Source organism: Stylophora pistillata, chromosome 7 (assembly GCF_964205215.1).
Source record: "Stylophora pistillata chromosome 7, jaStyPist1.2, whole genome shotgun sequence".
NCBI lineage: Eukaryota > Metazoa > Cnidaria > Anthozoa > Scleractinia > Pocilloporidae > Stylophora > Stylophora pistillata.
Genome location: NC_142525.1, coordinates 6,170,162 through 6,185,207, shown reverse-complemented (window position 1 = coordinate 6,185,207; position 15,046 = coordinate 6,170,162). Strand labels below are relative to the sequence as shown.

The 15,046-nt window shown below is 38.4% G+C and overlaps 2 protein-coding genes across 2 annotated transcripts in view; both read left to right on the top strand.

Moving 5' to 3' along the window:
- Positions 1–15,046, top strand: part of LOC148726361 (uncharacterized) — a 357,363-nt gene that overhangs the window by 224,521 nt on the left and 117,796 nt on the right. The window lies entirely within an intron of this gene.
- Positions 652–5,623, top strand: LOC148726367 (protein NLRC5-like). The gene is made up of 2 exons (XM_088727408.1): positions 652–843; positions 3,235–5,623. Exon 2 carries the CDS (start codon positions 3,483–3,485, stop codon positions 4,407–4,409), a length of 927 nt encoding a protein of 308 aa, XP_088583534.1. The 5' UTR covers positions 652–843; positions 3,235–3,482; the 3' UTR covers positions 4,410–5,623.

Genomic DNA, 15,046 nt, shown 5'->3' with positions numbered 1-15,046 from the left:
GATGTTGACTGACTCATTAATTATTATTTTGCAGAGTCCAGTTATGTTTGCTCAGCACCAATAATTGCCTTTGAATACTGATGTATTCAGAGGAATTTTAAATAAGTTTTGGAAAAGCTCTTCTCAAGGTAGACTGGTGAGGCCTGGCAGAGAGGTTGAACTTATGCAAATCATCAAGTCATTTGGTGCATTAAAATTATTTTTAATAATTATTTTCCTTGTGCGCCTTGTTAGGTACTGATACTTCATGGAAGATGGCTGATAGCACGTGGTGTAATCTGGTTGTCAAGTCACAAACTGCTCTTGGAGGATTTCAGTGTATTTTCTTCACTGCATTGCTGAGTGCCATTCTTGTCACTCTACAAGTTTATCATGCCAGTGATAGACTTAACTTCAGCAGCGATCCCGAACCCAGTGATTTTATCAGAAAATCTTGCTATAACAAGTACATTGACACAATCAGCAAGCCTCATGGGTTAATACCTCAGAATGTTGTGACCTTAACCTTTACTGTTTTGTGTGCATGTTGGATTGGCTTTGCAATATTTGGTGCTGTGACCCTTTGAAAGATCCAAAGATCAACAGGCAATGTAAAAATCAGAAAGACTTTTCGCTGCTTCTACTTTATCCATGTGTTCTTTGAAATATTTTTCCTGGGTGGTATGTTGGGGCTGTCCTGCAATTCTCACGCTCGTTAAAAGTCTTTGAATTTAATTTTTTGTTTTCAAGAACTTTAAAACCCTTAAATTTATACTCAGGTCCTTGAAAAATTCTGAAAAGTCCTTGAAAGTACGTGTAGATGAATCAAAGTCGAAGTTTTCGTTTACTTTTGGTGTGGAAAGTGTAAGTTTTTTAACACAAATCGCGAGAGCGAGTTTTCCTTTCAAATCCCGCATCCGATTATGATGTTTGACACGTGATATAATATTTCTATTTCTATTAGTTCCTATTTAATGTAAAAGGTCTTTTAATTTGAGAGCCAAGGTCTTTAAAAAATGATTTAAAAAGTCCTTAAAAGTCCTTGAATTGGGTTCCTGAAAAAGCACACGAGCCCTATCCCTGGCAATGCCTGCCCAGTAGAGATATTATCTCCTGGCAGTGGCTGTCCAATAGAGATATTATCTCCTGACAGTGTCTGTCCAATAGAGATATTATCTTCTGGCAGTGGTTGTCCAATAGAGATATTATCTCCTGGCAGTGGCTGTCCAATAGAGATATTATCTCCTGGCAGTGTCTGCCCAATAGAGATATTATCTCCTATATGGTTCCTCCCTTGCAATCCATGTCTATGATCTTTATGATCAGTACCTGATATGTAGTGTCAGTCTCCCGAATAGATCCTCCCTGGGAATCCAGGGAGGATCTCTAGCTCAGAACCTTATAGGTAGTATTATTTGCATAATTTTTACATGGCAATCCATGTCTTTAATATCCATGTTCAGCATGCCTATAGATAGTTTCCCCTGCATAATTTGTTCCTGACAATTCATACCCAGGATATTCATGTTAAGCACCTCATAGATAGTGTCCCCTGCATAGATCCATCATGGAAAACTATGCCTATGATCTCCATATTCAGCACCTCATGGATAGTGTCCTCGAGTTAGATCCATCTTAGGAAACCATGCCTATGATCTGCAAGTTCAGCATCCTGTAAATGGTGCCTCCTTTAGAGTTCTTCCCTGGCAATTCATGCCTGTGATCTCTTTGTTCAATAAGATAGTGAAGATTTCAGAAGGTTTTTACATTATTTTATTTGCCACTTTGCCACTACAAAGGGGGAGGGGGGGTCAAAAACTGCCTCTCAGTGTTTTCAATCCCACCTCTCTTAAAAAAAATCAGCAAGTTGGAAAGTGTCAGAGAAGTAATTAATAAAACTAAAATATCCACTGGTTTATTTGGGGGGGGGGGGGGGGGTAGAGGGGAGCTGTATTGCTAGGGAATTCGGATTCATTACACACACCGATGAATCTAGCGACGTTCCACCGTGAAACCGTTTTAACCAGATTTTTCAGCTCAACATTCCTCCCAAACTAGATGAGAACAGAGCCAATCATCTCAACAACTGTTTCAATAATTGTTTCAACATCTAATATCTGATAATGTTAATCTTTCTCTTAGAGCCTGGGACTATTCAGGCAAATAGGTTAGCTTAGTGGGGGCAAGAGAAAGACTGATATGTTGACAATTTTGTCACCGATTATAAATGCAGACTTTCCCAAAAAGTAAAGTAAAGTAAACTTAGAAGACTTTAAAACATTTTTTTAAAGTCTTCGGATACAAATATCTTCTCTTAACTCCACCTAGGCGGCTTTCTTTAAATCTCTAAAGTATCGGAACGTTGATTTGATTGCAAATTGGTGTTTTAAAGGTTAAATGAATCCATTACCAAAAGGTCCCAGATTGGTCACGATTCGGAAAAAGAAATCTGCTTTAGTATAAACCAGGTCTGAGATATCCTGCTCTTGAGGGAACCTCATCGACTTATATTTAAACCAAAGATAGACACAATAGACACTTTTCAGGCACTCAGCTCTGTGCTAGTTACTCTCCTTGTGTTGAATTCAATAGAAAATATTTAAACTGCATTTCCTCATGTTCGCATTATCAGCCGTAAGTCCATACACAAGGAAGTTAGGATGATGAACAATTGGTTCATGCTTTAGCGTGCACTATCGAGTTATGGAGCACGCGGGAAGTTTGGAGAGCACAAAAGAAGCGTAAGAGTTGCCCGAGGCGAGAGCCGTAACCATAACTCGATAGTGCACAGCTGAAAGCATGAACCAATTGTTTTAGAACATCCGGTGGAATTGTGCATCAAATCCGACGCGAAAAACGGACAACAATATCAGTTGAAGCGAATCGTGACGGCGCCGATGCCGAGTCTCCTTTACCTTTGTTTTTCTCTTTTTCTGCCTCATTTGAAAACACTAGCCCAAGGGAAAAGGTCGAAACATTGTCTTCGTTTTCGGACTAGTAGGTCGAGTCTCTGTTTGTATCCATTATTGTAGCGAAATATATTAGTTTTCCCCGCGCTAACAATGGCCGCTCGCGCGAAAAAAAAATTTCTGGCGAAGTCGGATTTGCTGACGCTATCAGCGTGCAACATCGGGATTTTGAGCACGCTTACGTATAATGAATTTGATTGCGCGACTCTGCTAGCTATGTTCTAAAAGTACTTAAACTGTATTATTCGTTCGTATTATTTACTAACTATTTTCTCTTTTCCTTTAGCCATAAGTGCCTACATCACAGCGTTGAAGACTTCCATTATAGATCAAAGGGAGTTCCAACCCAAGCTGCTTACCTCTCACACCATTTCCAACGCTAAAACAGATGAAGTATTCACTAATCTTCTCATACAACAGGGAAGAAAAGCACTCATCGGGAATGGCAGGACAAATACAAGGAGGGAAGACCTTGAGTATTACGGAAAAGTCAGCGGTACTCCAGTTAAGTACTGCTATGAAATATTTCCCGGCATGAGCGATGATGAGGAGAATCCTAATTCTATATTTGTCGTTGGGAAAGCAGGGATTGGGAAATCTCTGTTTTGCCAAAAGATTGTTCGCGATTGGGCGAAGAATGAATTATTTAAAGAACGAGAAAACACTAAAGTTCTCAGATTGAATTGTGTGTATTTGCTTTCTTTCCGTCAATTGAATTTGTTTGAAAATAACTATGTGACTTTAAGAGAAATCTTAACCTTTTCGTCGCTACTGGATGACGACTCTAACATTGATGACTTTACGTTTGATTACATTGTAAAGCATCCCAAGGAGGTTATGATCATCATGGACGGCTATGATGAGTATCCAAAGCAAGACTACATCGCTGGAAACTTAGAAGAGCATCCCAACGACGCTAGACATAAAATGCCGGTGGCCGCATTATGTTCAAAACTCATCAAAGGGAAAATCCTAAAAGGGACTTACGTCTTGATTACCTCGCGGCCTGATGAATCGGACAAGTTGGGAGGAATCCGTTTTAAACGGTACGTGGAAATTGCGGGATTCTCGCCAGAACAGGTCAAAGAGTACATTGAAAAGTACTTCAATAAAAACGAAGAGATAAAGAACGCTGTGCTTGAACATGTCATGAACAATGCCAACCTTGTCAGTTTTGCTCATATTCCTATGCTCTGTTATCTGTTGTGCTTTGAGATGGAGTATACCCTAACCGAATCAGGAAATCCTCATGGCCTTCCTGTCTCAACAACCGACATTTACACATTAGTTATTGATATTTTTGAACTTAAGCACTGCGCCGAGTCAGAATACAGACAGAAAGAAATTCCTGAACAATTCAAGCCTCCTCCGGTCATCAAAAACACATTTGAGAAATTATCAGAACTACCGGCTAAACTGCTGCTTGAAAGTAAGCCAACATTTGATGAAAGCGAGATATAGGGCGGTTTTGAATTGGAAGAAGTCAACAAACTGAAAGATAGCGGTCTTCTTTACTGTGGTCAGCCTTTCAGGACTGCATCGATTACAACCACGAAACATTTCCGCTTCACGCATCTCACTGTTCAAGAATTCTTGGCCGCTCGTTGGTTTGTAAAGGAAAATCGCATTCCAAACGAGAAATGCGCTGCAATGGTTTTCCAATTCATGGCTGGAATTTTGTCAGTTGAGGGAAATGAGAAACTGATGGAAGAGTTGTTAACTAGTCGTCAAGTTTCAGAGTCTGTTATTGAATTTCTCAGAGCAAGGAGTTTTAGTGAGTATCGAGACAAAGAATTCGCAAAAAAATTCATTAGGAACCATCCCAAAGCATTCTGTAGTTCATACGGTGTCATGTATTTTGACCGTTTATCAGATGTACACTGCATTGCACTATCATTTGTGTTGGACATTTTCAGTGAGCTGAATAAAGAGGAAGCTGGAAAGGCTCAACACAGATGTTCTGATAAGTTCGTTACTGTTAAGAAGTTGGAACTTTACGAATCACCGCCAAGACTGTCTGGATTACAACGAGTCTGTAATTCACTGAACAATGAAAACTGTTTTGTGTCTGAATTGACAATACTTGGGGCTGCATTGACTGTTGAATGCGTTGATGTTATTAAAAGATTAGTGGTGAGTGAGTTAGCCGCACTAGATCTGCTGTTTATACCAATCACTGATACCGGTGTTGCCATTCTATGTGAAGCTTTAAAGCATCCATGCTGTAAGCTAACCACACTAGAACTGGAGATTCATAGAAGTACTGATACCGGTGTTGCCAGTCTATGTAAAGCTTTACAGCACCCAAACTGTAAGCTGACTACGCTAAAACTAAAGGGTGATTTGATCACTGATACCGGTGTTGCCAGTCTCTGTGAAGCTTTACCGCATCCAAGCTGTAAGCTAACCACACTAGAACTGCCTAGGTCTACAAATCATGAATCTCAGGAAAGTCTTCAAGCAACAGCTCAGACATACCGATCAGCTTTACACCTGTCCTTCTTTTCTTAGTAGAATTAGCGCTTTTTTAACTTAAATTAATGCTTACAAGTCAAATCTTTATTTTGGATCAGAGACTTACCAAGTAGTTAAAGTATTATAGTCATAGGAGTGAAAGCAACGCTCAATGTACATAAAATCGCAAAGATTTTGCAACAAAGCTTTTTTGCTTGTTACATGGTTCATTGTACTTGGTTTGTGGGTGCAGACTGCTCAAGGGTAGTGACAAGTTAGACTTGGGGAGGGGTGGGTGGATAATCCTCGGTGAGGCTAATGAGCGACTAAGGAGGCTTTAGGACAGAAACGTTTAGCGAGAGTTTTCTCGAGGAAAGAGAAAAGAGGAAAATCTCCTCTCATCCAATTCTGGGCTATTACTTGGTGAAAATACACCCTTCTGAGTACTGCAAAAATGAGATACTTTTTTCTTTTATTTTTATTTAACAATTTTTTGTCTGTACTGTCAGCCATTACACTGTACTGATCCTTGTCTAAATTAGTCGTCCTCGTTTAAAATGTCCAGCTTTGTGTTCTGGACGAATTACATGTAGAGAGCTGGGTCGAGAGATAAGGTACGAGATTAACTCCTATTTGAGAACCCAGCTTACGTATGCGCCGCAAGTTTTGACCCTTTAGGAGTTAGTTGCCGTGCTGTATCTGAAATAAGACTGGTTCACAGATTGGGCGTTTACAGTTACTCACGCGAGGTCTCACCCAAACCGCGGTCTTTCGCAAGCAGTGAGCCTTGGGGATGCTCTAAAGGAGAATTGATGTCATTAGATACGATGAAGGTGCTTCCACTATTAGCTTTTGGCCCTCTTGACACTGTTCCAAAAAAAAAATGTTCAACTAAAAGGCTCGGCTAAATTGAAGACGATTTTTTTTAAACAACGGCTAAACTTTGTTTAAAGAACCGGCCCTTAATCTTTGTTTCACCTAATATCTCGGTTCAGCTCTGTTAGTGCAACTTGACTAAGACAAAAAAATGGTGATAGAGAATATGATAGACATATTTTTTAAAATTTGACTTAGGGGAAAACCAAATATGACACGTTCGGGGTATCTTTCATATGAGCAACTCCAATCTTCAACATGAGAACTCGACTGGCCCCTTGTAGCCCTTTATGGATTGTGCTAGTAAAAGTAGCATACATTCTATCAGTTGCATTGCTCAACTGCATTCCTAGTGGTGATCACAATTAAGTGCCATCATAATCTCTTCCGGTGATCACTCGTGTAGTTAATTTGTCTCCTACAAGTGGCCAAGTACCTGATAGATTCAAGGTTACTATGCTGAAACCATTGTTAAAAAAGAGTGGAGCTGGTCATGAACCATTTTCCAACTTTCGTCCGGTCTCGAGTTTATACTTTTTGTCCAAAGTTACGGAGAAAGCAGTCGCAGCACAATTTATGGACCATCTGATAATGAAGGCTTATTAGAAGAATTTCAGTGGACACAAAAATCTTTCAAAGCTCTGAGTGGACTGGCCCCAGATTACATTAATAACCTATCATTTAACCGCCTCCCGGTTAGCTCAATGGATAGCTCAATGGATAGAGCGCTGGACTGTGTTGCGGGAGGTCGAGGGTTCGAGCCCCGGCCGGACCAATACTCAAGGCCTTAAAATAATTGAGAAAAATATGCTGCTTTTCTATAACATCAAGAAATGGTTTAGATATTCTAGTCTTCACGGATAGGGACGAATAAATGGAGGTCCCAAACAATATGGGTAACCATGCTCCGCGTAAAGACATTAAACTTTGATTACTATTACTATTACTATCATGACGGTACAATGACTTTCGTCGCACACTAACATCTTCAAACAACAGGTTGCTTGATGAGCCTAGAGCGAATCTTAAAACGTATGGTGAAAAGGCTTTTTTCGTGGCGACACCAGGGCTCTGGAATAAAGTACCACTCCTGATCACGCTTTCATCATCTAATCTTAACACTTATCTCTTTAAGCGTGCATTTGACTTATAATGTTACTTATTTAATTATCTGTTGCCTTCCACAGAAATAGTGACCTACTGCTCCTGGTTGCTTTTCTTCTGGTGCCGCTTTAGATACTCAGCAGTTACTAGGGGTGGGGAACGAAAAAAACAAACGTTAGTTGTGTCTTCAGCTTTGGTAGGTGACAATTGGTGTTTCCAAGAAGGCGCTTTGAGCCCTCGAAGCAAATTGAGCTAGCGGCACATATTGTCCCTGTTTTCTTGCCTTTTTGTTTTTGTTTTTGTTTTTGTTTTTTACTGTTATTTTCATTGATTGTTATAAAGAGAGTAGCAGTTCAAGTTCTCTTGGTGGTATAAAGAAAAAGGAGTCGTCGGTTCGAAGTGTTTAAAGTATCACAGCATGTCTACAGATGATCTGCATGTCCGATTGAGCGCGCAAATCCCGTCGGCCTCGGCCATCGACCCCGCTCTCAGGGCATTCACCCCATGATCGATGCAAAATCCGAAAAAATAGGAGTTTTTCATAAGGTTTACAGTTGCATGATTTGAATTACAGCTTGTACTTATGGCTAAACAACGCTCTTTTCTAAGGAAACCCACTCTAGTCGTCAAATGCGAGGTATTTGCAGCACACTACAATTTGATTGATGGATTCCAAGATTAGGGCGGTCGAACAAAAATTCAACGAAGGTAGTTCTGATGGCAAGCAGCTTCTAATTAAGGTTTTGAATCTGGATCCTAGAAAATGATTATTTTTTATTATTTAAACAATGGTATGGCTCATTGTGCCTCCCACCTGGCAAGTTCTGTTGGAGGAGCTATTCATACTTCTTGGACAAAAAGAAAAATCATCCTATTCTTGATTCTCCACCCCAACCACTCACCTATCGTTACTACCTCATGAAAAGAGAATTATAAATCAGTCAAGTTCAATCTCACCTTTTAGCTGAAGTCATTGCCGGCCTTGATATTTTCTCATTTCATTTGATAACCTAACAACACTTACAAAGCTTTACTAATGTACGAAGGTAGACATAAAAATTAGCGAATAGACCACTTTCACAAATGGCTGCCGGATTAATATTCTTTTGTTTAAATTTGAATTAGCCCTTCTGGCCTCGCTTTAGATAAAGTATTCTTTTGAATTTTGTATTGGAGAACGAGGCCAGAAGGGCTAATTTAAATTTAAACAAAAGAATATTAATCCGGCAGCCGTTTATGAAAGTGGTCTTTAGTTTTCATAATTGGATAAAGGGGGCAAACTTCTAAAGAAGCTGTACTGCTGCGTGGTTGGGAGTAACAAGGTTATTTGGGTTTTATTCAACTGAGTTGACAAAGTAAATTGGCCACCCCAAAGAGTTTCAAAGCCGACATTTGGACGGTGAGCCCTTCGTCAGAGCGAATGGGGAAGGGCTAACACTCGAAACGTCAGTTGCAAAACTCTTTACGGTGGCCAAATAACATTATCAACTCAGTTGATAAAGCCAGAATTACCTTGTTTTCGTAAAGTGACTGTCGCTATCTGATAGTAGAATTTACCTATCTTTAATTGAGTGCAACTAGTTCGTCTTTGGTTATTATCATTTGAATTTTTATGATTTCTTAGAATTCTCAAAAGTTGGTTCCACAAGAGCGAATCACCCCTTTAAATTGTACATTAAAAGCGCGAGACTCAATTGTTATAAGTATTCTTTTGTTATTAGAATAGTTCCAATCTGGAACGATCTTCCAAGAGACATAGTGCAGGCTGAAACCCTTCATCATTTTAATAATAAGTTTTATCATTATCTACTTAATAAAATTTTCAACTAGAACTATGTGTCAATTAACGCCTGTTTAACAACTTAGTTGCCTTTTTTTATGCTTATACTGTCTAGTTAAGAGTTGGTTGACATAAGCGTAAGGATAAACATAAGCAAAAGACTTTCAGGCAATCAGCAAGCACTATATACTGCTTACACCAACCATGTCCCTATTTATCTACTGAGTGCTTGTGCTCATGTCATGTCATGTTGCAGCTGTGCCCACGCACCTGCGCATTAGCTTGTTATTTTTATGGTTATGCTTGTGTTGCAACTGAGTACGGCGACGTCAACGAGGACGTGGAAAAACAAGAGATCTAACTGGCAGAACAATAGCTCAGCACGTGCGTTTTCAAACCTTGTACATTTCTTAGCCGTCCTATGCAAAACAGCAACGTAAAATCGTCAAAATTTGCGTCGTCTGCGAACCGAAACCGCGACGGCAAATTATTTTAATTTCTATTTGAAACTCAACGGCTACTTTATACGTCATGCTGAAGTTGAGCTGTTGCGCTGTACGAGACAGTAATCTCCTGCAGCCATTTTTGAAATTTTAACTAAGGGTTGAAATTCATTTTTTAATCGAAGTCTTCCTTGGCGTCGCCGTCGGGGTTTCTTACGGTCCCTATTAGCACGAGGATGAAAACAAGTACAAGGATGTTCACACTAGTAATAACAACGTCGATACAGCTCCAGGAACGAGTCACTTTACGAGCAGTTGGCCGTGAGCGACACTTCAATATCGGACTATCGGCAGCAACAGGGCGACTCGAGTCGTTTGAGCCCGCGGTTGAAATAACCATAAGATCAGCGTTAATTTTAAATGTAAAAGTAATAATCACAGAGTTTCCAGGACTGAGTGGCCTTCTGGTATAATAAAGTAATGCTATAGTTAGTTATCGCTCTCAGTTAAGCGACGTAGGTGGTTCCAATCTGCCGCAGTCGAGTGAGTTTTGCGTTTAGCTTAAATTCCTTCCTTTATTTTCTTTGTTTTCTTTTTTGGACACAATAATCATTTTCATGAATATATACATTCAAAAGTAGAAGCATTGACGCCATAAATGAAATATACGCTGCAAGAGATAAAAGTGTATTCGGAGATTGGGCAAACTTTAATTCACAAATGGAAAACGTATACTTTGTTACTCTTTCAAGATTATCATTGGCTTCTTTTTCACCCCAACACTATTCTTAGCAACAAAGGTCGCCATTTCGTTTGTTTTTCACTCGCCAAGAACTATCAAATGCATTCAAAAGCCTAAAATAGAAAAAAGTTTACAGGAATCGTCCAATCGAACGAGCGAGCGAGCGCCATTCATCACAACATACCTACAACTCGCTCTTGCACATTCGCGCAATTCACGAGTTAAAAACTAAGTCTAGAAATTAATAGCGTTTACACAGATGAAGAATAACCTAACATTATAAATTCGTCATTTTCCCCGCTTAAAACTTTATCATATTTTGTTACGTGCACGAATGACCAACGAATGTCCGCTAACAAAGCATATATGAAAATAGACTCCCGAGTACGATATATGATACGCAAGAAAAATGTAACAACAAGCAGTTACCCATTTTAACTATTATTTAATTAGTTTTACATCGTCTAATTGACTTAGGTTAAAGATTAAGTTAAGTAGTTCATAAAGCAGGCTTACAATCCTTCATGCCGTGTAAGCATTCAAGCTAACTTGAATTAGCTGAAATCGATTTATCCCGGCCAACATCTCGATTTTTGCCCTACCTCCTCTTATGACCTCGATAAAACCAAATTTCTTTAAAATTAACTCCTCTATTCATTTTCACGGCTTAGTTGTCCTCATAGACCTTGATCAGTGTTACTTAGATCCATGTTTCCTTCCAGGTCTAACATGTGCACACGTGAATTTCTGCCATGCGTGAAAATCCTTGATAGTTGCCTTAAACACGTCACGTGACAGAGGGTGGGGTAACATGCATTTCTTTCATCAAAAATTGCTCTTGGTCAGTTTTTCTCGCTGATCGTTTTTTAAATTGTGAAAACATTCAATTACAGTTGCACGCTCTTTTCTTTTTTTTTTTTTTTTTTTATTACAGCCAGGTCCTTCAAATGCACCATGTCGGGATCTCCATCTATAATAATAATAATAATAATAATAATAATAATAATAATAATAATAATAATAATAATAATAGTAATAATAATAATAATCGACTTTATTTAAAGAGGGTAGACACATAACAGCTTGCGCTGATAAACCAGTGGCCCTCAAAACTAAAGTTAGTAAGTAATACATTCTAAGCCATAGAGATTACAAATCGAACTAACTATTTGAACGATGTAACTATTCAAAGATTATAAATAAACTATTGAGAGTAAGTCTTTTTTGTGATGAATTAAATGAATATTACTCAAATGTCACGCACACCTGGAGAGTACGTAAGAGACTTGCTGTTCATTGAGTTCCTCGCGTGATAGCGTGCCGCTTAAAATAGGCTGGTCATGCAATCCTTTGTCCCTACGCGGAAACGAGGCAGTTTCTTGGAATCCATGTTGCTGACTTCTTTATTAATCAAACCTTCGGTTTCATCTCAGAGGAAAGGAGCAACTTGCAGTAGGACTTTCGTCTTATTATTAGCAAGATTAATCACTGTGTCAGCCAAGCTATTCTATATTGTCGAGTTATCATGTGTTTTGCCAAAACACTAGGTGTGTGAGGTCATAAAATGCAGCAGTTTCCGTGTTCCGCATCAGCCAGGAACGAGTGAATGAAAGGTAAGCTCTATTTTGACGCTGCTTTACTTTCGCTTTTGGGTAAAACTGTTTTCGTTTCTCTTCTCTATTGCGAAATTTGGCCATAATCGCTCACTAAAGCCAAACAATGAGTTGTAAACGATTGATGTAAGCTTTGATTAATGGGGAACCAAACATCAACCTTCGTTTCGCTTTCGGTTCACTGGTTGGGTGTGGGAGACTTCTGGAATGTTCTTGGATCTGGTTTACATTCTATTTTCTTTGAACTTATTCAAGTTTTGAGGGATTTGTTTTGCGGTATTTTTTTTTTGTATGTGGAATTAATTTGAGGTAGTTTACGCTGCTTTGATCATCTACTTAAAAGTAAGCTCGAAGAGTGGCAGCGGAAACATTTAATTGGAGACTCGTTTACTGTCAGGAAGACAACAATGATTGCTTTGTTAAAACGTTTGCAGTCGTCCTATTACTATGGATTTCTTTGAAAATAAGTAAATTCTTGCTCTAATGAAACATAAAACGAAAAACTCTTCAAGGCAATGTGTAAAATATTGACCTTAGTCTCTTCGTTTGTTATACATGCAGAACTGTTGTCATTTACATATTGGATATTGAGTCAGATCAGTTTTGGACAACTGATAACTAGAGAATTGATGCATGAAAATTTTGATTATTTGCAGAGCTTTCAATAGATTTGGAGTACATGTGCTGTACAAAGTTTTTAATTTTACCATGCTCTAAGTTACTCACAAAAGTAGAGAGAAATAAATAAACAATATACATGGAAGGAAAATACTACTGACAGTATAAATTATAGTTGATAATTGATAGTTGTTTAAACAGTTTTTAATAATTTTTTTAATCTGCATCTTTGGATTAGCTTTTGATGGAATATAAGTTTACTTTTAATTATTAACCAGATAAGGAAGCCTTTACTCTGCTCCTTTGCTGCTTTAGTGTCTCTGTAGTGCTACAGCTTGGTCAACTGAAGAGATGCAAACAACGAGCAACTGCAAGAGGTTATCAATTTTGGGTGGACATGCATATTTCTTACACAACATTTTGAGGGAAAACATAAAAACTGCTGCTTTTGCATCAAAGGTAAGAGAGCACTGAAATGCTCATGGAAATCTGTAAAACAAAACAAATGAAAGAAAAATGAAAGAAAAAGGAAAACCTGAAACTTTTTGTACACATACATAGGATATTTAAACACTACTGATCTATTTTCTTTTGAGCTTCACTGACTCACCTGCTGCAGATATTGGGTTATCAAGTCAAGTTCATGGTTTGCCTTATTTCCAAACCCAGTTAATCAGTATAGTGTTCTCAAACTTTTGTTAACTCAGAGAGAAAAGTCTTTTTTAGCAAATTTTTTTTTTAAAAAAAAGCATAAAAATACAATTGTTGAATTCAGTTTTTGCATGCTACTAAGAATATCAATCTTTTTGTCTGTGTAACTCTGACCTTGGTTTTAATAATTCATAATAACCAGCTCAACCTCATCCAATTGCTTACCATATCCACAGTTAAAAGCATGAACCAATCGTAACTGAGTATTTGCATGGGCAATAACATTTTCCATCCATACCTCAAAATGCCTTCAGTTGAGAGCATTAACCAATTGTTCAATACTTGCATGGCAGTAACATTTACTCACCAAACCTCATAAATAGTTACCCACAGTTGAAAGCATGAACCAATTGTTAAGTATCTGCTTGCAGGGCTAAAAGTTTTTCCATCAATACCTCAATTTACCCATAGTAGAAAGCATGAACCAATTGTTTAGTCTGAATTTGCGGGGGCAATAAACTTAAGTTTTCCATCCATACCTTAACACATCTGTAAGGTTTTGTAAGGATTTCTTTTGAGGCTCTTGTGTTTGGGTTTAATTGGTCTTACAACCCCTTTCTGGCCACATTTACCTAATACACCACTGGCAGCTTCAGATGGAAAAATTTATTAAAACCACTGATTGTAGAGAGCAATCTGGTTTCAGTGGCCAATTGTATCCCTGTGGATCAGAGTTGGTTTTTAGGGGAATCACAACAGTAACATGATCAACATTTTAAGTATGAGAATATTATTACATCCTGGCTATCATAATCTAGTGACGGACTAAGACCATTAACAGGACTACTCCTGTGGCAAAGTCAATTACATGGATCTTATTTGGTAAATGACCAGCCTGCTTACAAGGTCTTTGAACCAAACAAATCCAGTATGACTGTATGGGCATCTTTATGGTTGTAACTTGAATATCATGTAAATAAGTGTTTTTTTTTTCTCTTACATCAAGGTAATCCTGGCTTCTTTCCAGTGAAATGGCAAATTCTTTCTGGGAGCACATGCTTCAGCCATCATATGATGTACTTGAGAGGGGGAGACACAAGGCACTCTGCAAAATAACACGTCAAGATGGAGCTGTTGGCTGGGGATGTTTGATTTATGAGCGTAAGGTCCAAAACCCTGATTGGAGTGAGTACTTTATCATAACAAGTTGCAGACTTATTCCAAAAGAGAACTTTGATGCTGAGAGATATCAAGTGGAGTTTACAAAACCAAATTCAAAATCAAAATGTTTTCAGTTGGGGAGTATCATCAAGAAAAGTCCATTCTATAACACATCTGGATTGGTTGTGATTTTTGTTGATTCAGAGTGTTCAGAGCTAAACCATGACCGATTTAGACGCAAGCATTGCAGTATCTTAAAGGATCTTGAACCTAAGATAGGTGTAAAGGAAAGCAAACCTCTGTTCTGTTATATTGAAAGTAATCGATACAAATACACTGATGGGAAACTTGTTCCTGAAAATGATGATAGTCACCTACCCAGACCTGCAGAGTGTTGTTCGACTGTTTTACTGGAACAAGGTGAGAGGAACAGTAAAGCAGTTGGAATTCTAAACTTTGAGGTTAATGAGCAGCAGCTTATATGTGATCCAGTTTGGTTCAAGAAATCAAGAGTAGAAGACATCTTAGGTGAGTTGAATTGTAGTTTACATGGATAAGGGAATTGTGCAGAATTAAGAAAAGAAGAATCATCTTTTGGCTAAACAAATTAGAGGTGAATGAGATGAGAGCAAAGTAATGCAAAGGGTTCAAGGAGC

What these genes read in the sequence shown, in the direction of transcription:
- LOC148726367 (XM_088727408.1), top strand. Translation starts at nt 3,483, where the DNA reads ATGAGCGATGATGAGGAGAATCCTAATTCTATATTTGTCGTTGGGAAA.